Below are 26,897 nucleotides of genomic sequence, written 5' to 3'. Positions count from 1 at the left end.
CAACTACTGAACCCGTGTGCCACAACTACTGAAGCCCGCATGCCTAGAGCCCGTGCTCCGCAACAAGAGAAGCCACCGCAATCAGAAGCCCGCGCACCGCAACGAAGAGTAGTCCCCACTCACCGCAACTAGAGAAAGCCCGCACACAACAACGAAGACCCAATACAGCCAAAAAAAAAGAAAAAGAAAAAGAAAAGAAGATTGTAATTATCAGGCTCCTACTTTGTGTCAGGCCCCCCAGTCTTTCAGGAGCCCTCATTCTGGAAGGGGAGGTAGAGCTGTAAACGTCAACTCTAATAGGAGAAAGGTGTGTACAAAATGTGAGAGGCAGGGAGCAGGCAGGAGGCAGATGAGGGAAGACCTCACGGAAGAGGGGACATCAGAGCCAAGCTGTGAAGGCTGTACAAGTATTTCCAGGTGGAAACAGGAATTCACAGAGAGGGTATTCCAGGCAGAGGGAACAGCATGTACAGAGGCAGGGAACAGCATGATGCAGTGAGGAAGTGTCAGGCAGTCCAATGCTGCCAGACCCCACGTGGCATGGAGAGGAAGCAGGTACAGCAGGCTGGGCTGCATGACGAGAGGTTTATATTCCAAGCTCAGGGCCAGTCGCTCCTGGGCAGCACTGAAGTGAGGAAATGACAGGACGGTTCTGATTTTAGAATGACCGTGCAGCCAGAAGGGCAGGGCTAGGGAGAGACAGACTGAACAAGTGAGAAGGGGGCCTTTGAGGAGGCCACACGCAGCTCCAGTGAAGAGGTGGCTACACCTATGTTAGGGCATGTGCTTGAGGATGGACAGCAGGTGACAGACTCAGGCAGTCCTTCAAAGGCAGAGCAGGTCCCAGCAATTGTGCGCGTGTTGCCCCCACTCGGCCAGGACTGCCGGTCAGTGTCGCTGCAGCTCAGCCAGGCGCCCCCAGGTCTCAGGGGCTTGGTGACACCCCCACCCCCAAATCCTGCTGACATTTCCACGTTGGTTCAGATGACCTCAGGTTGGGCTGAGATGGGGAGTGGCTAAAACCCTGCGAGCTGGAACTGCCTTCTCCATCCTTTGCTTTGTTCCCTCTGCCTGGAATGTTCCTTCCCAGACGGCCACGTGGTTGTCACCTCACCTCATCAGGTCTCTACTCAGATGTGCCCTTCTCAGTGAAGCCAGCAACCCCTCTCCCCTTCCTCAGCTCTGTCTACACCCGAGCACCTAGAACAGCGCCCAGCACACAGGAGTGCCCCCCAAATGTTCACTGAACGAATGACTGAAAATATTCGGTGAGCCCCTGTCTTGTACCAAACGAAGGGAGAACTCACAAGCTTGACATTCAAGTCCCTAAGCATTATGGGCCCAGCCCACTTCTCCAGCCTCAGGCCTTTCCCTCTCTACCAATGCCCATTTCCTAGAAACCTGCACTTTTTGGCATTTCCTGAGTGCCTGATAACACTCTCCTTACTCCACTTCTCCCTCCTCATCAGCCCTGTCTTTGGGGGCCCATCCTCAATGTCCCTCTCCTCGGAAGGCTTTGCTGACCTCCCCGATGGCATGGGACCTCTCTCTCGTTCACCCCCCATGGCGCTAGGCGTGCGCCTCTTTCCTGGCTTTTATCCTGCTCTGCTCACGGGGGATCAGTTATTTCAGTGCAGGGCTCCTGAGCCCCAGGAGCTCATGAATGTAGTGATGGAGGTCCCTGAGCTCTTTTTATCATCTCGAAAGCCTGAAAGAAACGGACACGTTTCCAAACCTTGCACAGTTAGCAACAGCACAATAGGCTAAACAGGCTAACAGTCGAGTCTGTTTGGGGCTGGGATTCCATCAGTGCGGCCACACTGATTATCTCCTGTGGATAACATGCTGGGCCCGGCAGGGAAATAGGTTTTTGATTGGTTAAAAGGAGGTGGGGGAAGGGGGCAAACTCATAATTACTTAATACATGCAGTTGGTTAATGGACAAATCTTTTAAAACCTGAAGTCTTCAGGGATGGGGGGAGGGGAGAAGAAGATGACTTTGGCCGTGAACGCACTTGATTCGTGCCGTCTAATAAATTACAGCCTGTTTGAGGACAGAGACTGAGTCTTACTCAGCTTCGTGTCTCCAAGAATGAGCACAGTGCCTGGCACATGGGGGAAGGGCTTGGTAATTGTCGAAGAGAACTGAATCAAATAAAAAAGGCAGATGGTCCCTTGCTCTATAGATTGAGAACTTTCTTCTGATCATCTGGAAATGAAGAAAGAGGCCATGAAAACCCATTGAGATTCAGGTGTCCACTGCCAGGGATGCAACTTGTACAAGTAGGCACCCAGCAAAGCAGGCTGTCGTGAAAGAGTAGGAGCCACCCTGGGGGACTTCTCCCGCGTGTCCTAGGTGCCCTGCCCTTGGCTGTGCACAGCTGCCCTGGCTGTCAGGGTGCCCCTGGAAGAGGCGTCCACCAACTGTGCTGTCTTGCCACCCCATCCTGCTTCCCCAGCTGCTTTGGAACTCATCAGATATCATTTCCATATGAAACAACAACTTGAGTTTAATTACACTGTCATAAATTGGCCTCCGTGCTGTGATTAGAGCTCCCATCTTCTGTTCACGGGGAGGCTGGGAACGCCTGGAGATGGAGGAGGCACCCCGGAGAGTGGCAGCTGGGAGGCCCAGGGGGCACCCGCTTACCAGGATGGTGGTGACGACCAGGGTGGTATTGAAGAGACTGTCGGAGACGTTGGAGGCGTAGAGGCGGCTGTCCATGCTGAGGCCGTCTGCCACGTGCCACTGGCCAATCTGAGGAGACCAAGGAGACAGGCTGGGAAGGGGTGGGGGGAGGAGAAGGCTGGGGAGCTGGGCTGCTGAGGTCCTTCGGGCCTCCAGGGCTGGGGGAGCTGAGAGGCCGGTCCCCTGCCTCTGGCGGGGGTACATGTACATCACAGAAGGAGGGAGGGACACAGAGTGCAGAGCAGAGGGGCGGGACCGGGGCGGAGCTACCAGGGTTGGGGGGTCAGGGGTGGGTGGGGAGACTGCGAGGGGAGGGGAAGACTTAAGAGAGAGGTGGAAGAGGAAAATGGAAAAAGAAATCAGGAATGCAACGCAGTTCAGGGATGCTCTCTCACCCAGAAGGGAAGGGAGCCCCTGGAATTGCATCATCTGGAGGCAGGACAGAGCCTTCCCTTTCGCTACAGTCTGCCTTCAATAAACCTCATTATCTAAATAAGACCCAGAATGGCTACTGGAGAGAACTGGCCCTTACGAGGCTCTTCAATAAACGTTTGCTGAACGGTTCAATGGATGGATGAACCAGAAGAGGGAAGGAAGACCAGGCTCTAGTCCCGGTGGATTCGCTTTGCTGGCTGCGAGAACCTAGGCAAGTTACTTCGATCTTTGCGAGTCTCGGTTTCCCCAGCTATAGATGGAGGCAGTAACGTTTGCTCTGCCTTCTTCTCAGAGCCAGCTGGGATCGTGCATGTACCAGTTCGAGGTTACATGGTTCAGCCAGACCCAGGAGCGAGGATCTCCACTGAGTAAACCCAGAAATGACTGAACCCCTCTGAAGGTTTTTCCTCATCTGTAAAATGGGAATAATAGAAACATTATGTGGGCATTGTGAGAATGTATTTCAGCTGAAACTCAATAAATGCTAGTTTCCTTCCTTTTCCCCATTGTCTTGACTCCTAGGGGGGAACATACCCACAACTTACTCAGTTCCCCCATTTTAGAAAGTCACCTAAATCGAAATTCAGCATCATTGGGTTTTTAGGGAGTTTGTTTGTTTTCTCAGTGGAACCCTTTCTATAACTACACATACGTGTGTGTGCTACCAATACATTTCTACTGGCTGGAGCCCCTGGCAACTCGTTTCTGCTGCTGGGTGCTGGAGGTGGGCCACCAGGAGAGATGGCTGATAGCTGGCTAGAAAACCAATGAAATGCACACATACGCCTCTGCCAGGCCCCAGCGGCAGCTTCCCTGGAAAACCCTCACAAGTTCCATGGATGCCACATGGCTCTACCCACCAGAGCTGGGCTCTGGGTTCCTCCTGTGGAAGCTCCAACCACAATAAAGACACATCTCACTCTTGGTCCCCACACCCCCTCCCCCGGGGCCGGAGCGTTGGGGGTCACAGGGGGCAGTAACCATCTCCCTGACGTCATGGTCTGGACCTTGAAGAGGGGAGGGCCAGGCTGGATGCCTCCAGGTCCAGGCAGGAGCCCGATGGTCTCCCCAGGTGAGTCTTTCACCTGCCAAAGGAGAGATGACCAAAAACCCCTCTCCAAGCCTCAGCAAGGACGCCACCAGAGGGGGCTGGGCAGGTTTCCCCACCTCTGCGTGGGCAGAAAAGTGAGGCACGTGCCCCTGCTCATTTTAGTTTACAAGTCGTGTGCTCTGCACATCCACACCGGAAGCCCCGTCTAGATAAAGAAACTGACGCCAAGATAGGAGCCCAACTTGCCCGAGGTCACCTCCCCATCAGCTGAGACCCCTGAGCGTTAACCCCTGGGCTCTTAACCCTGGATGAGCCTCCCCAAGGAAGCCTTCGTGGCTCTCCTGCCTGGCTCTTCCAGCGTCCTACTGCACGTCTTGTTTACTTGTCCACCTCCCCGGCTAGCCTGTGAGGGGCTGGCTTGCTCGTGCTCACAGCCCGGCACCCTGCTCAGGACCGGTACTTGGAGGCCGGGGAAACCATCACTTGGGCTGAGTGCTGCTGTCGGTAGGGCATGAACAGGAGGTAGGCAAGCGTCCTCTGGTCTCTGGAGGGTCCACAGGGGGGACCAGCCAGGTCAGGGTACGGCCCGAGCTTCCCCCCCTCCCCTCTCTCTGCAGGGGAGAGAGATGGGGAAGATGAGGGATAAGCAGCTAGATTTTCAAGTGAAGGGCAAAGGAGAGCAATAGTTACCGGACCCCTCCTGTGCTGGATGTGTTCTATCATCTCTTTGAATTCTCCCACCAGCCTTGTGAAGTAGTGATGATGTTTTTATGTACGAGGAAACTGGGGCTCAGAGGTTTAATGGCTTGCCTAAGGTCACCTGGCTAGCAGGTGATGCACGGGCTTGAACACAGAGCTGTCTGACTCCTAAATCCAAGACTTTTCCGTGTCCGCTGCTGTCTCTTGGGCGGGGATGCCAAGGGCTCCTCCACATAAGGAGGAGGAGAAAGGCTCAAAGGAGTCTCGGCCACACAGCAAGAACCCTGGACACGGCTTTTTCCCTCCTGGGTTTTTACATCCACAAAGTCAGGTGAAATGAGGCTGCTTCCCTCTCTGCAAAATGGCTAGAATTGGCTTCTGACAGTCTCCTAGGATAGGAAGGGCCAGATTTGGACAGAAGGACATAAAGAACAATTAGGCCAGATGTCAGCACCTGGATGTTTGGGACAGGACTGAGCTTCTCAGAGTCCTGTCATCTAAACATGCACTTCACACCGACAGGACCAGCAAGACCTCCCCCCCCACTCCCCCCCATTTCCCCCCCCATTGTTCTCAGGGGACCCAGTCCTCACTGATTGCCTGCCCCAGCTCCACACTCCCTGTCTGACCCAAGCCACGAGGTAGGTAGGTTGCCACAAAAGCCAGAGACAGAAATAATTTACCCAGACCCAGATCCGACAGCCCGAGCCATGTCGCCTCCCACACCCACCTCCGGGGACGTGGCAAAAAGACAAATCAGCCCCCAAGCTCCAGTCAGGAAATGAATGTCCCACCAACCCTCCCATTAGCCCCCAAGAAATTAATAAACTCATCAGATCCAACAAAGCGGCTTTGGCAGCTATAACCCGGAGCAATCTAACTGAGGAAAGGCAGTGGGAAGGAGAGCAGGAGCCAGAGCCAGGCGCCCTGGGATACAGGCTAATCGCCCCACCCACTGGGCATCTTGCATGCCACACACATGCCAGGGGTGGGCAGGAGAGACGGCGCTCATCACCGACAATCTGCGGCTCTGTCTCCAGCCAAATTCCCTTGCTCCACCCCGCTGACACCTGCCCCCGAACCTCCTGCAGGGACAGCGGCTTTGTAAACCTCTTCCACAGGCCCACGTGTGCCGGCTTGATTATGCTTCAGATAATGTCTTTCCGTGGCCCGCTCTCTGTGCTTTCTGTCTCTCCCACTTGCTCTGCCTTCCCACCAGTTTAGAGACTCCAGGGGTTGCAGTGAAGGGAGGAGAGGGTATGGATTTGGACACCACCACTGCAAGCCCATACAGCACCTCAAGGCAGGTAAGAAAAAGGCACCCCCGGGCTGATGTGGCCCTGCGGGTGCGCAGCTAGGCATGCTGGCTCCAGCCGCTACTCACCACTGAGCTTTTCACAGTCTGTACCACGAATGCAACGGCCCCAGAGTGGGAGGACCTGAGTTTAACTTGGCTTCTCTGCTTATGAGCTGTGTGACCCTGGGTGAGTTACTTAATCCCTCTGAGCCTCAGTTTCCCCATCTATAAAATGGGGGTTAAAATAGTAATGATTACTTCCTAGGGTTCTTAAGGAGATGAAATCTGATGGTATATGTGCCAAGAACTAGGTGAGTATTCATAGAATTTGTCATGCCATCGTCTGAGACAGAAGATGGGCATCTCTTCCGTGCCCTACACTTTGCACTGTAGACTCCAGTTGAGTAGATTAGACCAGTGTCTCATACTCTGGTTCCTGCACCGGCAATGTCAGCGTTAGAAATGCCAATTCTTGGGCCCCGTTCCAGATTGACTAAATCAGACAGTCTAGGAGCAGGACCCAGCAGTACGTATCGTAACCAGCTCTCCAGTGACTCTGATGCAAGCTGGATTCGAGCAAAGCACATAGAGCAACTCAGACGACAAACATGACGTCAGGGAGAGGCAAGGGTGCAGGAATGAAGAGAGGCTGAGGGCGCACCTGTGGCAAGCTAGGAAACGTTTAAAAACTGGCTCTCCAGGAAAAAAGGCCTTGTCTGATCTGCCCACGTCTGTGGTGTAAACACGCCCACCATGGCTGACTTCACGCTACCCACATGCAGTCACGGGACACCGAGTTGGGAAAAGCGTATAACGGGCTCTGGCTGGCCGGGCAAGCTGCCGCCACCACGCTCACAGGCCCTGTGCTGGGCGCTCGTTTATGCTTACGAATCTCGCTGCCACCCTACTTATGAGTAAGGAAAGTGATGTCCACCTAGGTAATAATTTACCTGAATCACAGAGCTGAGGTGTGGAAAAAATCAACGTGCTGCTTCATTGCGATCACAATATTTAAAACAAATGTGTATTCCTTCCCACTGCTGATTCTATGCTCTCAGAAGAAGTGCTTTGTCAAATACGAAAATCGAGGTAAATATAACTGATATGACACGTGTTCGCACGTGCACAGAAAGCATCATTTATCCAACTTCCTCAAAGGACACGGAATCTATATAAATTAATAATCATCACCTTGCTCCCTGGCTGTATAAAAATTAAATAAATAAAATAAAATTCAAATTAAAAAACAATAATGTTGCTCCTTTAAGCTCTAAAATTGGGGGGAGGGTCTTAATTATTTATTTGCAAGTATTATTTCCCAAAATTCTTTCAAAGGGAATTCTACTTTCTGCCGTCCTCTTAAACAGAGGAGACATCTTTACCTTCATGCAGTGTCATCATTTTGAAGCCCGTTATTATCCTGTCCTGTGATATAGTGCTGCTCATTGGTTACCGAAATGTGATGGCCTCTCACCCTCATTTCCGTGCTTTCCTAAGTTAATTTGTCTACTTTTCATAGTGTCTCTTTTCTGATTGTGAACCGTCATTTCCTTCTGCTATTTGGATAGCTGTCTCGAATTGGTCCTTTCCTTCCAGCAGTTGTGTTTAAGATTCCTGGCTGAGCAACCAAGTGACCAAGCCTGAAAGAACTGCTGTAAGGAAAGTACAGATAAGGCCTGATGGGGCCTTTAGTGAACAGACCCTGTGTCATTGATACGGGCAACCCACGGTCCCCTGGAGAGGTGAGTGCTGCACAGTTGAATGAGTGTGGTCTGCCGTGTGACCCTGGATCAGCGTAAGCAAGCTGGTCACTCCCTCAGCAATGCACCATGGGAAATGCTTGTCCAGGGGCCCTGACCGCAGGCATCACCTGCTGAAAGAGCTGGTTGTGTGTCACCCAGAGACCGCATTAGCATCCAGCACTGTGACCTCGGGGCTGGGTGACCCTGAGCAAGTCACTTAATTTCTCACCTTTCCCTGCCCCCCACCCTAATCCAAGCTCCCACTGAACTTGCCCTGGACTAGGGTCCCCCAGGGCCTCTCTTTGTTCTGTTCTCCACTCAGAAGCAGCCAGCCGTCTCTATCAAGTCTCAACTATGATCACACCGGCCCCTGCTGAAACCCTTCAATTCTTCTCCCACTTTCGTTTAAGGATAGAAACCAAAATCCTTAACATGGCCCACCAAGCCCCGTGAGGCCTGGCCTCTGCCCACCCTCCACGCTCATCTCACACCCTCTTTCCCGGCTTTATCTGTGCTCCCGGCACACCTATGAGCTCACGTGCAACAAGCGCCTTCCTGCCAGGGTCTCTGTGCGTGCTGTTCCCTGTCTGGACTCTCCTTGCTGTCCGACCCCTTGGCCCCCAGCCCCATTTCGGCTAGTTCAGGGGTTGGCAGACCACGGACTACAGGCCCAATCCGGCCCACTGCCTGTTTCAGGAAATAAAGTTTTATTGGAACACAGTCACGCCGATTCACTGTTGTACTGTCTGTGACTGCACTCACCTACAGCAGTAAAGCTGCAAAGTCTAAATTTTTACTATCTGGGCCTATTTTATAGAAAGAAGTTTTCCAAACCTTGATCCAGTTTATACCTGTTAAAGCCTCAGGCCTCAGTTGAGAAATCACTACCTTCAGGAAGCCTTTCCTTTAACTCCCAAAGTCAAACTTCTCCCCGAACCACATTCTTTTCCTTTAGAGCATCTGGCCCGGGCTGTCATTATACATTCATTAATGAGACCATTGCTCACCACCTGTCTTTCTCCCTGTGCCGCAGGAGAGAGCCCTCCGCTGTCGCCTGAGCTGGGTGGTCCTGCCCAGAGCAACCACACGCTTCTCGCTCCCGCCTAGAATCACTTGAGGTTGTCATTTTGCCGCTTTGTTCTCTACCAAATAGGTAAAAAGGGATTCATGTTTAAAACCCTGAGGGATTTCCTGACATCCGTACCTGCCTCTGTGAGTACGCACACGGCTCTGTAACATTTAATATTCTATGTACGTGTAGATGATTGTTCTTTGCATCAGCACTGCCAGGATGCAGCTTCTAGACAGGCTGACGTAACTCCACGGCCTGGCAAGTCCTTCTGCTCCAGAGTCAGAGTTCGCAAACACTTACTGATCACCTTTGCACGCTGGGCACTCAGCCACGTGATCTGCTTATGTAAATTTCTCTGATTCTGCATAACAACCCTGTTATCATTCCCACCTGAGAAATGTAGGCGCTTCAGACAACAGTAATAACACTTAAAGGCTTAAAGTAGGCATTTCATACAAGTTTTTGTTGAATGAATGAATGATTGAAATTGAGACTCAGAGATGTCAAACAACTTGCTGAGGATCACAGTTCATAGAGGATGCAACTGGGATTTGAACTCAGGTCCTATTTACTGCTATACTATCTGGTCGGGGTAGGGCAAGTGCAGGCTACCCCGACCTTAAGATCTGGGCCTTCCCACACACCTCTCTGATCACCGTGAACTTGTTCTTTGGAGAATACAGACCTGAAGGTATTCAGCTACAAGAGTCCACGAGAGTGATCCTGACCAAGGCACAGGGTAGTTTCTTAGGGGCTTAGCACAGGGAGATGCAGTGGGAGGGCACCAGGAGACCTACATTTTCTTAACTCTTCTGCCACGCATAAGCTCTGTGACCTAGAGCAAGTCACTTAACCTCTCTGAATCTTCCTCATCTGCAAAGTGGAAATAAACGAATCTGCCTACCCACAGTACAGCAATGCTGTTGCTAAGCAACTGAGTTAGTGTGTACGATGGCTTTCGATGAGCCCTAATAAGCCATGGGAACTTAAGATAATAGCACTACTGTCCGTCTGGTGGAAATGCAGCTGACCAGAAGTCAAGCTCTACCCTGCCATGTGCTGTGTGGCCCTGGGAAGTCAATTTTGCTGCCTATAAGACAAGGGTAGTTAGTCTTTCTCCCCTTCTCCTCTTATTGGGATGATATGAGGTGATCACAGATGTGACAAAAGTTTAAAGCCCTACGCAAATGCAAGCTCTTTCTTCCAGATCCTTGTTGTCTAGGGCCATCCCAAAGGTGGACGAGCCATAACCAACGACTCAGCTTTTTTAACCTCAGTTTCAGGGTTCAAAGTTGAAGTCCTCACTAGGAAGAATACATAAAATAATGTATTAGTGTCTCCTTGAGTTCACGGAACTAATTTCAACATACAGGCAGGAAGAATAACAGTCAGATGTGAACCATCATGGCTAGAGGCCCCAGGAATTGAGACTGAGTTATAGTTTGGAGTGTCTATAGTATAGGTCTGTGCCTTGATATATGACCAGCCAAAAAGATCTGTAATGTAAGCCTCTGTGGTGAACCCCTGGCATGAAGGAACAAAATGTTTATGGACTTTAAATCTAATATCTCCAATCATAAACCTTTACTTCACATGGGAGACTGGATCACGAGTGAGGGCCCCTGCCTCAGGGGTTGACCTGGGGAACAGAGGGAGTTATCGATGTTGGTGGAAGAGCTCATTCTCTCAGCCAAAATATTCTTTTAGCGGAAAACATGTGCTTACATGCACAATACTGTAAAAACCCAGGATCAAAGGACAACAGTGGCAAATGCCAAAGGTAAGAGATCAAAAACGATCCCGGGGAAAGCTGGGAAGACTCCCTATCAAATGAGCCCTTCCTGGGCTGATGAAGCCTTCAGCTGAGTTGGTCTAAGGCAGTGTTTTGTTCAACTGCAGCTGCTACCCTTTAGTGGGTTAGGAAATCAATTTAGTGGGTCCAGACCTGCATTTTAAAAATGAAATATATATCCAGAATAGAACAGAGTGCAACCCACACACCAGGGGCAACTACTATTTCATAAGCTTTGGTTTCAATTATGTGTAGGTGGGTGTTAATGTGCACCCTGGATTGGCAACCAGAATGCGAGTCATGCTCAAAAAGGATGAAAGTGCCTGGCCCAGGGGATTCGGACACCTTACCTGTTCACTACTCTATACGCAGCCCCTAGCAGAGTACCTGCAACACAACTGATGCTCCATAAATACATTTTGGGCATCAGTGAACTCCTATCCTAGTTACTTAGTAAGTAACTAGTTAGTAAAGGACTAACTAGTCCTTTAGTTAGTAACTAGTTAGTAAAGGACTAACTACAAGTTACTAGTTAGTAACTAGTTAGTAAAGGACTAACTACAAGAAAATTATACAAGCTGATACTTTTGAGCATTTATCACATGTCAAATACTGGACTAAATGCTTTACATTTGTTATTTAATCTTCCCAACCACACTATAAGGGAGGTACTATTGATACTATCATCCCCATTTTACAGATTAGAAAACTGAGGCTCGGAGAGGTTAGCTTTCTTGCCCAAAGTTCCACATGTAATGCGGATTCAACCCAGGCAGGTCCACTCTGCTGCACTGCCCCCAAGATATTAATTTTCCTGGGCTGCGGATGTGTAGTTAAATGTTTGGAAAACATTTTAATTGTTATTTCTTATCCATTGGTATTTGCCATAAGCTTTCCTGCTTGAAAGTCCACATCCCTGAGGTCAGACTTTGCTTTTCCTTGCCTTTGATTCTGACTTACGTATTTATGAGAGGATATTTATTTATTTTAACATCTTTATTGGAGTATAATTGCTTTACAATGGTGTGTCAGTTTCTGCTGTATAACAAAGTGAATCAGCTATACATATACATACATCCCCATATCTCCTCCTTCTTGTGTCTCCCTCCCACCCTCCCTAGCCCACCCCTCTAGGTGGTCGCAAAGCACCGAGCTGATCTCCCTGTGCTATGCAGCTGCTTCCCACTAGCTATCTATTTTACATTTGGTAGTGTATATATGTCCATGCCACTCTCTCACTTCATCCCAGCTTACCCTTACCCTTCCATGTGTCCTCAAGTCCATTCCCTATGTCTGCGTCTTTATTCCTGTCCTACCCCTAGGTTCTTCAGAACCATTTTTTGTTTTTAGATTCCATATATATGTGTTAGCATATGGTATTTGTTTTTCTCTTTCTGACTTACTTCACTCTGTATGACAGTCTCTAGGTCCATCCACCTCACTACAAATAACTCAATTTTGTTTCTTTTTATGGCTGAGTAATATTCCATTGTATATATGTGCCACATCTTCTTTATCCATTCATCTGTCGATGGACACCTAGGTTGCTTCCATGTCCTGGCTATTGTAAATAGAGCTGCAGTGAACATTGTGGTACATGACTCTTTTTGAATTATGGTTTTTTCAGGGTATATGCCCAGTAGTGGGATTGCTGGGTTGTATGGTAGTTCTATTTTTAGTTTTCTAAGGACCCTCCATACTGTTCTCCATAGTGTCTGTATCAATTTACATTCCCACCAACAGTGCAAGAGGGTTCCCTTTTCTCCACACCCTCTCCAGCATTTATGGTTTGTAGATTTTTTGATGATGGCCTTTCTGACTGGTGTGAGGTGATATATGAGAGGATATTTAAATAAAGTTTGAGGAAGAGGACAGTGGGGGACAGTGGAGAAAGTAAAGCATCAGGGGTTCTGGCTTCCTGATGTGGCCCTGTCTTCAGCTGGCCCTGGTCTCTGAATTGCACACGTGACCACTAGCTCTGGCAGCCCTTGTTCAGGCTCATCACAGTCCCCTCCACCTGGGGATGCCCAGCTATCCAACACCCCTCGGCCTGAATGTCCCCGCCTTGGGGAGGCCCTTCCCAACCTGTCATTCCCCATCACAGAGACTCAGGCATAATGCCCTGAACTTCTTCTTTGTAGCACTCATCATATAATTATTTAGACAATTATTTATTTCATATAATTATTTAGATAATTATTTGTTTCACGTCCATTTCCTGCACTACAAAATACATTCCATGACTGGTGAGGCTCTGTCTTATTCCCCACATATGCCCAATGCCTAGTGTGGAATCAGTGCTTAGTAAATATCTGACAATTGCATTAATAATTTCCCCTTTGGAGCTCCAGCTCCCAGGAGAGTGCCTGGCCTAGAATGGGCACTCAAGAAATATCTGTTGAATTGAATTATGAAATTCCTTTGGGCAAGTCCCTTCATTTTAGTCTTCAGTCATCTAACCTATAAAAGAAGGATCTAGTCTAGCCCCTTCCAACTCATACATGAATTCCTGAAAGTGCCAGGTAGATTTATAATGTGGTATAGCTTTTCAAAGGGCTTTGGGGCAAAGCCGGGGAGAGACAGGCCTGAGAGGGACAACACAAAGAGGCCTCGGAAGGTGACCGTAGGAGGGCACTGGAAGCTCGGCTGCCTGGACACGAAGATGAAGCAGGTTAGACTTCCCTGGTCGTGCAGTGGTTAAGAATCTGCCTGCCAATGGAGGGGACATGGGTTCGATCCCTGGTCCGGAAAGATCGCACATGCCACGGAGCAACTAAGCCCGTGCGCCACAACTACTGAGCCTGTGCTCTAGAGCCTGCGAGCCACAACTACTGAGCCTGCGTGCCTAGTGCCCATGCTCCACAACAAAAGAAGTCACCTCAATGAGAAGCCCGTGCACCACAACGAAGAGTGGCCCCTGCTCACCGCAATTAGAGAAACCCGCGTGCCGCAAAGACCCAGCACAGCCAAAGATAAAATTAAAAAATTAAAAAAAAAAAGTTCTACTAAAAATGAAAAAGATGAAGCAGGTGGCCACCTACGAGAAGGATGCCAGGAAAGGCACTGTCCCACCTGCCAGGAAACAGCTCTCTCTGAGCCCGGGGGCTGGTTGATGCCTGGCGTTCCTCCATTAGAGAGCCTGGTGTGAGAGCTGGTCAAAGTGGAAATAAATATCAAAGTGTTAACACATTATTATTCAATTCACCAGATATTTATTGAGCACCCAGTCAGCGGCACACACTACTTACAAAGGGATGGCAGGTTTGATGCAAGGGAAGAGAGTGCTCTTCTACTCAGACCACATCTGAATATTGCATATCGTTCCACACACCACTCTTTCAGGGAAGCACAGACTAACTGGAATGTATTGCAAGCATATTGACCAGGAAAGAGACTGAAATCACATTCCAGAAGGAACAAGTACAAGCAGTTCTGAGAAGGATGGACTAGATGTGTGAATCCAAGAAATGGAACTAAGGACAAAAGGAAGAGGGCTTCAGAAAGAAAGAATTCCACCCAATAGATGGAGAAACTTTCTAACAATGAGAGCTTCCCAAGATGGAATATGCTGTCCCTATAGGTATTGCGTTCCCCAACACTGGAGGCATTCAAGCACAGACTCTACTTCATGAGAACACATTTGCAAGAATTCAAGCATTTGATGTGAGTAGTGATCTAGAGGACCTTTATTAATCCTTTCGGCCCCAAGAATGTGGGATCTAGATTCTACTTCTACATCAGGGGAATCAGAAGCAAGGCCAGAGTATCAAGGGGCAGATGAGGTCCTTGGACACTGTGAGAAAACAAGAGAGCAGGAGTATGGGGTCATGAATGCAGAAGGAAAAGGCCACTGTAGGAAAACGTCAGCCATTCGTGTTTGCTCCTTCCTGGTCTTCTCTCCTGGCTCAACTCATTACAGTTGGTTCTCGTTACTCATGGTAGTTGCGTTCTATAAGGTTCCCACAAGCACTGAATTAGGGAGACTGAACCATTTCTCCTAAGGGAAAAGCAGGGTTAGGTTCCTGCGAACCTCTGGTCACAACATTTTCATCAACCAGTTAGCACATAACCTCGATTTACGTGTGTTTCTGCTGATAGACATCTTATTTAATACATACTGTTGATTCAATAATATTGGACAACAGCGCTAAATGTCACGCCTGAACAACACTTTTCTAACGCCTGTATTTTCTCTGTAAGGCACATTGCAGATTTCTTGCCCTTAGGAACACACTAGATAGCACTTCAGCATTAAGTGTGGGGGTCATTTTAAACAGCAAAATCTCCAAGAAAAAGCACAAAAATGTGAAAGACATGACACTGCAGAGACTGTGAAAAGCACACTTGTTTACAGTATGAGCCAAAAGAAGGCAGAGCATCACCCTGCTGGACCCCAGCGGGGAACATGCCTGGCGACCCACTCAAATGTTTCACTGCTCTGTGCGTGTCTGTGAAAGCACCATGACTACTGCATTGGGGTTACAAATATATTTTAGTGAGCAGACCAATTTGCAAATATGGAATCTGCAAATAATGAGGATCAACTGTACCCATCTGCACCTGAATTTCCGACTCTTGCCAAGATGTGCCCAGACTTCTATCCCGAATCCCCAACCTCTGGGATGGGAAGTGGAATTTAGTCTCGCCCTCACCACTCCTCCTGCCAAAGAGAACAAACCAACAGTGGCTCTGGTGACAGATAAATACTACGTAGGGCAGGAATGGAGCCCAGCTCACCCCACTGGACTCTGGCTAAGTATGCCAATCCCCAGTGAGGCTCTTAGGAATCTAACAGACTCTCCAACTAGCTGAGGGTTTCAGAAGTTAAATTTCCCTGAGCAGGGCAGCGGGGATGCACACATCACCTTTCTTTTTGGACAGATGTACTGATTTTGATGATTTCTTTTGCCTACACCTCAACTCCCTCTTTTGTTCTCATATGGTCAAAAATCTCACAGACTCTCTTCTAAACATTTTGGAAGATAATCAAACTAGCACGGGGTGAGTGCACGGCAGAGTGTAAATATGAAGACTCAGCTGCACAGCCCTCTCTCACCTCCCAGAAGACGGAAGACGTTTCAAATTATCTGCCGAGGAGAGAATTTATCAGAGAGCTCAGGCATGCTCGAGATTTTTCATCTTACAGGAAAATTACTGCCCATGAACACGACACAGTCGGGGCATGGAGAGTGCCCGGCTTCATTTGTTAAGCTCGCTGGGTACAGAAGTATCTTGGAGAAGCAATTGTATTAATAATACACAACTTTGAGCTCTGAACGGCAGATGCCAATTGAACTAATGGTTCTAACGAAGCATCTGGGCTGAAGGATGAAGCTGATTACCCCCATCTGCTGTCCTCCAGGAGTCAGGAGGATGTTGGAGGTGGGGGGAAGACGCATCGCTGAGCTTTCAGGATGGACTGAGGATGGCCCATTGCTGCCCCTAGATGGATGCAGGCTGCAGGTGGGAGATGCTGTGTGGCTGGGCCTCACCGTGCTCTGGGAAGATGGGGAGCTTTTAGCTGGGGGTGGTGGTGGTGGGTGGGTGTCAGCGGCTCTTGTCTGGGCAGTGCCATGTCAGGCAGGCCCTAGATGTGCTGGGGATTCTCCCAGGAGTAGAGCCTTGACTTCTGGTTTTCGTCTGCACACCCACCCAAAGCCACTGCAAAGTGGAACTGGTGATACCACCACGTTAGGGAGTGGAGGACAGAGGTTAGGGACGGAGGAAGGAGAGGGAGGGGTGGAGGAGGACCATGGGGAACCCTTCCTGAAGCAGGGAGGGGCCAGCTGGCAGAATTTATTTCTACCAGCCTGGTTGGCACGGGCTGGCCCTTGCAGCCTTCTTGCAGGGCTCTGGAGTTGCAGCAGGAGTGACGTGAGCATATGGCTCAGCCCTGCTCTGTCTTTCTGTCTTCCCCAAACCAGGCGAGAAGCGAGATCCCGGGAACACTGCATGCAGAGAAAGAGAAATATATTGACAGACATCCCCCCGAGAGACAGCAGAACTAAAATTTGCACAGTAGAGTGGAATCCTCAAAGCACATCTATAAAAAATATTTCATTTTGTTCTCTCAAAAATTTGATGACACGCACAAAGCAGATCCTATGATGACCGTCGTTCCCGTTTTACTGAGGATGCGATCAAGGGACGGAACGTGGGGAGCTATGAGAGCTGGCACTGGCCTGAGCCCTTCCATGTCCCCACGGTGCCCGCCCTGCATACAGCTCCCTCTCACCTCCCCGGATTTCCCCTTCCGCCCGCCCGCCTGTCTGCGCTCCCCACACCTCTGGCCTGGAGCCTGCCCCGTGTCTCATCAGAGCGAACTGATGCGGGCTGCTTCCTGAGACTAAATTAGCAGCTCTCCCAGGCATGAGCCAGCTGAAGAGACGCGGGAAGCAGTCGCTCAGAGCTGGCAAACTTCCCCAGGCTGAGCTCAGGCGGGCTGCGTGATCGGGCATATTACAAGAAATAGATTGCAAACGCAGTCCTTTAAAACCCTGCTCCTCTGTCCCAAAGCAGCCCCCCGCCCCGGTTGAAATTTTAAGTAACTCTAATTTGTCTGCCGGCTGATGTGTGAATAAGCGTCTATAGTCAGTGACTTTTCCATCAGAGCTGATAAGCAGGAAGTCCCTGTGCTTTGGGAGAAAGAACCAGAAATCTGTGGGCCAGGGAGGCAGGAGGCGAGAAGGCCTCAGGCAACACCCTTCGGAAGCCAGCTCTTTGGCCCCTCGGCTGTCAGTCATCCTGGGGGGTGGCCAGGAGAACCAGATGCCCTCACGGGATGAGGCACTTGATAGACTTTTAATTGACGAGAGGACTATTGCTGGTAGAGAACGGAAAGCAAATGGAAAGGGAGAAACGCATCAGCGATCGGAGGGGCCTTCCACTCCAATTTTCAAATTCCAGTTGCCAATGGGGAGGCTTGTCGTGTGGAATCTCTCTTGGACAAATGGGGAGCAGTGGCTTTGGAACATTCTCGTGACAAAATCCTCGGGCCCCACGCTCTCCGCACACTCCCCAGGTCCTAGCACCCCCGTCCCTCGTTCACTGGTGCATCTTTTCTCCCAGCCCAAGCTGAGCCCCACTCCCAGCTGGGCGGTCTGTACTCACGGAGTCCCCAAGCCTGGAGCGACAGCTACAGTAGAGGCAGGCCCAGGGAGCAGGCTCCCTGAGCTCTGGAGACTTGAGCAGGAGTGGCCGGGTGAGAAATGGGGGCTGAGGGCGCAGGCATGGGGTGGCGGAGGGGGGGTGGCACAGGACGAGGCTCGAAGGTAGGCAGGGACCAGCACGTGACAGCCTTGCTCTGGAGCTGCCATTTACCCTGAAAGCCAATGGGGGCCACGGTGAGGTTTTCAGCCCCGGAATGACGTTCCCATCTGCGTTCTCTGGTGGAGAGAACTGGACTTGATAACCTCTCAGGTCTCCTCCAACCCTAAGAATGTAGGATATTCTGTGAGATATTGTCAACTATTTTAAACCTCACGCCAACCCCCGTTCTCCCGGTGCCTTAGTTAAAAGGAATAAGTGACTTCTCAGTAACCTTCAAAGCAGCCCCCAGACCACCGATCTCTTTCTCCCCTCCCTCTGGAGAATGCTGCCTCAGAACTTCCTCATCAAAGGCCAAGTCTCTGGGAATGGCCCACCAAGCAACACCCCAAGCCGGCCCTCTCTCGTCAGGTCCGTCCCCCAGCCGGGGAGCTGGCATGTTTGATTCCTGATTTCCAGCAATCAAAGCCCACTCCTGTGCTGTGAGCCAGGACCCACAAAGGCAGCTTCAAAGGATCTGCATATTTATGGTAAACTCCCTCCTCGGATTGAAAATGTATTCCACAGTAGCAATCACGGGCGCCCTCCTAGCAGCTCGCCCACTGGCAACTCGTCTGAGGCATAATGACTTCTCATTAGTGCAGGTGGGATCTGAGCTGTCCCAGAGGCTCACACTAACAGGGGTGGGGGACCAGGCACAGATGCCGGGGGTGGGTGATGTGTCCATGGAGAGGGTGTCTCCGTCCTCACTGTTCCCCCAATGCTGTGTACGGGCAACGGCAACACAGACCGTCACCTGACAGTGTGTTTTTAGGATTTTCTATTGTTCTTTGCTTTTCAAGTAGGAGAAGCGGTCTGGAGCGGGGAGAGACCCCAGCAGGTCTGCCACACTTCCTGGTCTTCTGGCTGAGAGGGCCATGATGAGAAGTGTAGCTGTCTTTATATTACTCAGAGGTGCAGCTGAAGCACGTTCCATGGCCACAAACACCGGAGCATCCCACCCAGACCTCCCCGGAAAGGGGGCAGACATGCCTATGTGTGGGCTTCTGTCAGGGAAGAGGGCAGCACAGAAGATCAAAGAGAGGCATCCTGTCCTCCCAGCAACGGGTGGGACCTGCCGGAACTTCGGGAAGCTGGATTCCCGAAACCTTCTGGAAGACACTGCATCCCTGAATTCTTGGTTTGCAAGGGTGACTCACAAAAGCCACTTGTCCACCCTCCTGCGTCTGGTGAGAGCCACACTCGAGTCATTCCAGGAAATCAGGCCCTTGGAAAGCTGAGTTTGTATCAGCTTTGGCAAACAAAATATGGCTGTCGGTTCACAATGTTTTTTATTCGCCCACTCCTGGCCAGCTCTGCCAGTCTCCATGGGAACAGAGTTAAATAGATCCATGGTCCAGGAAAAGGTGGCTCAGGGCTGGTTTCTATGAAAAGTGCACGTGACAATAACCCTGTGTATTTTGGAAGTGGGGATTGGGGGAGGGGCAAGAGGAGCAATTAATGGACTCCAAGCCCCAGAGTTCAGAATGCATCAAAAATTTGAAGACTAATTCCAGTAAGTGACTTAATGTGGTGAATAGAAACTGAGTGTTTTGAGTGAGGACGGGGAAAGTCCCACAGTGCTCTCAGCTCTGTACCAGCTTGCCCCATCTGGAAGCTGGTACCCACGTTGGGCCTTATGTTTTAATAGAGCCCCAGACAAACCAAAAAGCATTCGCGGTGAAAGATTTGTCACCTGTGTCGCGTTGGGAACAGCTATGGGCCACTGTTTGGGGGAGGAAAAAAATCAGAGGGGCAGAACAACTCAAGCACTAGACAGTGATGACTGACTGCAGTTTTTGCCTTTCCCAAAAGACTAGGAGCATGACTTATTTATCTCGCATTTCTAGCCCTTGACACGAAGTAGGTGCTCAAAAAGTTTTTATGCTAAGTTTCAGAAGAGGATGAATAAATGAAGGGAAGTCAAGCTATTTTTAAATATTTGAAGAGCTGGTAAAAAGAGAGAAAGCTGATTATCCTGGGTTGCTTAATGGGGCAGGACTAGGAGGCAGGTTTTGACTCAGTGCCTGGAAGATTCTGGAATGTGTTCCTGGGGGTGGGGGGTGAATCTCCCAGCCCAGGACATGTGCAAGGAGAGGCTGTGTGGCTGTTTCCCTCAGGGATGCTGTGGAGAACATTCTTGCACTGGGTTGGAAGATTAGACCAGAGGCCTCAGAGTTTCCTCCAGCATGTTCTGGGCAATTCTGCAGAGTGGAAAGACCAGGGACTTTGAAAACAGCTAGACCCAGACTCAGTGCTCAAGCCTGGAACTAACTAGCTGAATGGATGAGGAACATGCCTTTCTCAGTTTCTTTACTTGTAAGATGGAGAGAATAGCTTTTATGCATGGTTGATAAAGAGATGAGAAATTTTAAGTACACCCAGCACAGTGCATCTTGTAGGAGACACCCAATAAATGATAGCCATTCTTATTATGTCAGCAGAGCCAGCTTTCTGTCTAACCATATGCAAGCAGAAGAGAGTGCTATGCAAATCTAGTTTTCAATAATCCTTGAGCTTAGCCAGACCAAATGTTGAGGGGTTACCATCCTCACTGCACAGAGGAAGAAAGCTGAGGTACCCTGTTGCGATATACAGTGAGCCAATGGAAAAGTTTCAATTTTCATCTTTAGCTAGAGATAACCCCCTCAACAGACACTACCCGGCCTCACCCCTCCCTCTCCCGAAGGCTTAATTAGAGTCTGTTAAGCCATTTCTGATCCTCAGATGAAAGGTGTGCTCATCTTATTACAGCCCTAACAAAGTCGCTGGGGGCCTGCTTGGAACCTCTGATCTTTAAACCAAGTTAAAATGAAGGAGATTAAGGGCCCGCTAAGGCTGTGCTTTTTTTCCCTCGCCTCTTTCAAATATGATTTCTCGCAAATTAGGAAGGGAGATTATACTATTCCAATACCACCCAGGACATCTTTTGTGGGATGGGGAAGGAGAATATGGGATGGAGATGAGATAACTCACACTGGGGGCAAAAACTGGGGGCTGGAGCTAGTGAACCTGGCCCAGGTTTGGAAGTGTCACTTACAGGACACTATAGGGGACATTTTCCCCCAAACAGGCTCCAGTGGAAGCTCGAGTTCCAAGATGGAAAACCTCTCCAAACAGAATCAAAACAGTAATTTTTTTGAATGGTAAAAAAAACCCAAAACCCTAAATTCTAAAAAACTATTTTTAAAATGGTAATAATCCCTTAATCAGCCACTGGCAGGGAATATGGTATTCGGTTCAGACATTTTACCATTACAACCCACTGGGTCCCTGCATGCTTTCTAAATAGTCAGAGCCAGCTCTTAATAGTCACTCGCCCAGATAGGAAGAGAAAGAAAAAAACCAAATCCAAATGAGAAGATACCATGACTAAAGAAAGCCCAGCCCAGCAGGAGCTCTGTCCTGGTTTGCAGCAGGTGGCAGCAAGGTAAAGTGTTTTGATTTGGGGGCTTAGGGATTCCAGGAAAGAGAAAAACCAGGAGGGGGAGACCCATGAGCATGGGCTTGGGAGTTGGACAAGCCTGAGTGTGAATTCCAGCTCTGCCCAGAGTCCTTGCTACTTGTGGGTTTGGGCCAAGTTATCTACGATCCTTGAGCTTCCGTTTCCTCACTTGTGAAATGGGAGTTTATCTACTTTGAAGGGCTGTCCTCCAGATCAGAAGTGACCTGTGCAAAGTACCCATGTAGCTTCTGCTACACAACAGGTCCTCGAGAGATGCTCCTTGTCACTCTCCCCTCCCCTGCCAGCATCACCTTGGACGGAACTGGGAGACTATTAGAGAGTGATACTGACATTCCTCCTACCCTGGAACAGAAGCCCAATTAATTATCAGTCCCCAAACCATTTCTTCATCCTGTGATAAGCAGGGGAAGGACAGCTGTCAAGAGACAAAGATTGGGTCGGTGATTGGGCTGGGACCTGGGGACCAGAGCTGCAAAGCTATATCTGTGCCCATGATACATCTTGCAGGGTTCTCACTGCTACTCACAGCACGTGAGCCAGACAGGAAAGCAGCGGTATGGTCACCAGATTTGTTGAAGAAAAATGGGTAGTAAAGAGGATGACTGTGATTCACTTTATAAGTCCAATCAAGGAGGTGCGCCCCTGAGGGTAGTTGAAGGTCAAAAACATCATCCTCTTTCATGGTCACTTCTGTAGCAGATTCCATTCAACATTAGCTCAGAAAGATGGGGGTGGGATGCAGGAAGGTCAAGAAAAAATTCTATGCATAGAGGCTGCAGTGCGTCTTTGTCAAAGGGCAGCCTGTGGACCACCGGCATGATAATCATCTATCTGAGTGCTAGTTAAGAAGATGCAGATTCCTGGAATGCACCCAGTTTTACTAACTCAATTTATAGCTGTAGCGCTCAGGAAAGTACATTTTAAGACAAGCACCACTGGTCATTCTTGGGCACACCTGGGTCTGAGAAGCCCTACCCTCTATAGGTGCTGCAGAAGAAGGGGCAGCAGCTGTTGTGTAGGATGCCTCGGAGCAGAGCTCCTTGCTGGACTGGGGTGGGGCTGAGGGATGGGTGCTGGTGGCTGGCGATGCTACTTCCTAATGACTCAGGCGGTCTTGCAGCCCGGCAGCTGGGAAAACCAGCCTGAGTGGCGGCTGGTGGAGAAGCACAGGTAAGGTGAAGAGGTACTCCGAGCTTAACGAGCTGTTCTTCAAGTAGAGGGTGGGATCGGAGCGGCCAGCCAACTCTGTCACCGCAGGTGTTGCCTGAGGGAAGTGGGCTCTTTCCAGGGAGCATCTCAAAGCAGGGCTGAAGGCCAAGGGGCGTTTTTCAAAGCCTGAGCTCGGGCTTTCTAGGGAGGTGGTCTGGGCTTGGCATTGTTCCCCTAACTACTGCTTCTCCCCATTCTTCTCTCATCCCTTCCTTTTCCTGACCCTGTTTCACTTTTCCTGTAGCACTTACCTCTACTGATGTATTATATAGTATTTGTTTGCCTGCTGTCTGTCCCCTATTAGAATACAGGCTCCATGGAAGCAGACACTAAGCCCATTTTTCACCTCTGTCTAGAAGACAGCCTGGCACATTACAGGCACTCAGAATATATATATTGAAAAAATGAATAAATGTTCTTTACTTCACATCCCCCACTGGGACTCAGGAAGTCTGCCTGACAATTTTCCTACAGGCAGGCGGCTTCCTTTGTTCCGAGAATTATGAGCCCGAGGGCATGATTTGAGTTTAATAACCCAAAGTGCACTTATTTTTTCCTTCCGTCTCTCTCGCCAGAGTGTGGGCTGCCTCGGTGCGGGGACTGTGCCTTTTCGGTTTTGTTTCCTGAATGCCCAGCACAGTGCCTGACTCATAGGAAGGGGTCAGTACATCATTTGTTACATACATGAAATGACCATTTTGTGATCCTCCATCCCATAGATTCTGGCCGCCTACCTAACTCCCACCCCATTTGGGAAGTTATGAAAAGAAGGTTGCTGATGTCATTGCTTAAAGATCACGTAGCTCCGGCCCTGAGCTAAGAGGAGTCGTTAACATAGCTCCTCTCTCAGTCTGGGACTCCTGTCTTTTACTTTCTCATCTTCCAAGAAGGGTGACCTGGCCTCGTGGCCCAGCATAATCACTGTCCTACTATAAGGAACTCCACTGGCCCCCGTAAGAAGGGCTGAATTGGAGCCTTTCAGGCATGAGGACCGAGGGGAAGGATGCAGATGTGACGGCCCTCCCAGCGCAGCCCAGGGTATCACCCGGATCCCCTTGGGTGCCTGATGTTGCAGCCGTTCCTGGGCCCTCTGCTAGGTCTACCCAGTCAGATTCCTGTGGGGTGGAGTCTAAAAAATCTGCATTTTTAACAAATTACCAAGGTTAGTCTGATGCACAATTTGTCATAATGGTTAAGAACTTGGGCTTTAGAATCAGAGGTACTTGAGTTCAAAACCAACTGCCATTACTACATTGTTCAAGGCCAAGTCAGTCTCCTGGAGCCTCAATTTCCTCACTTGTAAAATGGGGATTAATAAAAAGTAACTACTTTGTAGGATTAAATGAGAAAATACAAATGACACACTTCTTGTGGTAAATGGCCCATGGTAAGAGCTTAATAAATGAAAGCCCCTATGATAATGATGATGGTGGTGGTGAAGATGATGGTGGTGTTGTTGTTGGTGGTAGTGGTGGTGGTGATGGTGATGGTGGTGGTGAAGATGATGATGATGGTGGTGGTAGTGGTGGGAGTGGGGGTGGTGAAGATGATGGTGATGGTGGTGGTGGTGGTGAAGATGATGGTGATGGTGGTGGTGGTGATGGTGGTGGTGGTGGTGAAGATGATGGTGATGGTGGTGTTGTTGTTGGTGGTAGCGGTGGTGGTGATGGTGGTGGTGGTGGTGAAGATGATGGTGATGGTGATGGTGGTGATGGTGGTGGTGGTGGTGAAGATGATGGTGATGGTGGTGGTGGTGGTGGTGATGGTGGTGGTGGTGGTGAAGATGATGGTGATGGTGGTGGTGGTGGTAAAGAAGATGATGACGATCCTTCATAATCTCCTGAAAAGGTGATTCTGTGACCCCTTCAGTGGTACGTTTCCTTGGTCAGCCACTCTGAGAGGCAGCAGGCTCTTGAGTATGTCTGCTTCCTGCGCTAATTAGTGCATCCTTTCCTACTTCTAAGGCTCTTTAAGGTTGGAGAAAGGATACACTAAGAATAAAGAGTTGATTATTAGAGTGATGGGGAGGTTGGAAGACCTTCAGAGAGGCACTTGGAGTGACTGCCAGAATCCCTGTTTCCTCTGATGTAAGAGAATCAGAGGAAAGGAGAGTGAGAAGGTTAATGGAGGAGAATGAGAAAGGAAGAGGGTGTTGAAAGGAGCTCCAGGGGACAAAGCATCCTGAGCTGGCGGAGGAGACAGGGAGCAGCCAGGAGGGGGGAGGTGTGGTTGGCATGGCAGAAGGGCGTGGGTGGGCCGGTCAGAAAAGAGCTGATAGAAGAGAACTGAACGCCGAAGGGATTCCTCAGCCCGATGGGATCTGATCTGTACGTGACGGGCAAGCAACCTGGAATCTAACCCTGGTTCCAGGATTAGGGCGAGATTCAGGGAGTAGAATAATCCAAAGAGTAGAAAGACCTGAGAATTCCCTCCTTATACGATGCTCCCTTGTCTCGCCTCTCCCCACATAAAGCACGGCTGCCTCTCTCTTGGCATTTTGCTGGGGCTGTGGCCCCTGACCCACACTGGCTGATCCTGGTGCAGGAAGGGGGAAGCCAGGACTTGCCAGGAGCCTTGCACTGGACACAGCCTGCTGCTCCTGGGGACAACTGAGAGCAGGAGGCCTTCCTGAGTGCCAAGGAGAAATGGGCTGGGGACAGAGAAAGGAACAAGGAGGAGGGATCTGCCACCACAGCGGCATGGCTAGGCTTACCTGCCGGAAACCATTCCTTGTGAACTGTAAGATTTTCAAGGCATAGTTGGACCTCTGGCCTTTGCTGTTGAATTCAATGTGGCCGGTGAGACCTTCCAATTCTACCTGTCCAAGAGAGAGTGAGTTACAGCACCAAATAGGCCCCACCTTCCATGTGGCCCCACGCAAGCATTCCACCGTGGTGGTTAAGGATGCCCAGGAGAAGGGAAGCCGTCAGGATCCATCCTCCTGTCCACCTCTCAGCCACGGGATCTTCAGACTATGCAAGTGATGTCTCTGGAACCAATTCAGACTTGGCCGGGGCTAGAGAAGGAAAGGATGCCCCGCACCCAGTGACCTCACAGCTGCTGCATAAACCGACTTGATGCTGAGATGCTGGCTCGAGCTCAGATCCCCCTGAGCTCCTCCTCCAGGCCCTTGGCTGTGAATAGCATTTATCCTCCTTGGGCAGCTACTCACCCACCTCCAAGCTGCGGGATAACCTGACTCTAACAGCAAAATCCTAGCCGCTCTCCCCCAGGCTCCTCTGACAGGAGATGGCTTCTTCGTGGGCTAGAATCACGTCCATCCCACCAGAGGTGGCTTGGCTGGGAGAACCCTGGGGGAACCCAGCATCAGGCCAGAAGTGTTGAGCCTGCAACTCCCTGAGGGGCCACAGTCTATGACAGCATCGTCCATCTGTCCCCACTTGTGCAGAGCTTTGCAGGGACCACCTCTGAGCCAAGGGGTCAATTTCCAAGCCTGGAATCCAGAGACCCCCTAACAGTCTAAGGCTCAAAGCCCATTGCCCTGTAAACAAACTTGCCATGGGTTCTCAGTGGCTGTTAGGGATTAGGGAACAACAGTGACCAATGAGCCCCTCAATGGGGTCACCACAGATCGCTGTTTTACCTGGGGCTGTGATGTACTGGGGAGGTCTGGAGGTGAGGGGCCTTGAACAGTGGTCCCTCCCACCCCCTGCAGGCTGGGCATGGCCCGCAGGGCCCCCAACACCCCTCACCATGCGCAGGTAGTTCATGAGGCTGGTGCCGTGCTGCCAGATCTGGGCTGAGCCACAGGACAGGGGCTTCACGCCGATCTCCTGGCTGCGGTTCAGCTCCTGCACCGCCATCACCACAGCGTACACGGCGTCAAACAGCAGGGCGGAGGACAGCTGGGAGGGGGCAGAGAGACGACGTGACAGGTGTAGAGGAAGGAAAGGGAAAGGAGGAAGAAAGGAGAAGAGGAGGAAGAAAGAAAAGCAAAACAAAGACGTAAAGGCGTGTCCCTGATGCCCTGGGCCCACCTCCTGCCTCTGGGGTCCACTTCCCCTAAGAGTCCAGTGCTGGCCCAAGGCGACAATGGTGGCCAAGGCTTCTCTGAAATTGGACCATCAAGCCACCTCCTTGGGCCCCAAATGATTTCAAGGGTATCCTATTCTCTCTTCT

General features: G+C 50.2%; 1 protein-coding gene across 1 annotated transcript in view; it reads right to left on the bottom strand.

Annotated features, from left to right (window-relative positions):
* The window catches only part of GRIK4 (glutamate ionotropic receptor kainate type subunit 4), a 311,751-nt gene that overhangs the window by 78,224 nt on the left and 206,630 nt on the right, over positions 1–26,897 (bottom strand). Inside the window, exons 8-10 of the mRNA XM_060157982.1 lie at positions 26,471–26,623; positions 25,471–25,575; positions 2,651–2,758 (exon numbers count right to left, since the gene is read on the bottom strand). Coding sequence (XP_060013965.1) covers positions 2,651–2,758; positions 25,471–25,575; positions 26,471–26,623 — 366 coding nt within the window. The remainder of the gene's footprint in view (positions 1–2,650; positions 2,759–25,470; positions 25,576–26,470; positions 26,624–26,897) is intronic.

Source organism: Lagenorhynchus albirostris, chromosome 9, assembly GCF_949774975.1.
Source record: "Lagenorhynchus albirostris chromosome 9, mLagAlb1.1, whole genome shotgun sequence".
Lineage (NCBI taxonomy): Eukaryota > Metazoa > Chordata > Mammalia > Artiodactyla > Delphinidae > Lagenorhynchus > Lagenorhynchus albirostris.
This window is presented reverse-complemented; position numbering and strand designations above follow the sequence as displayed.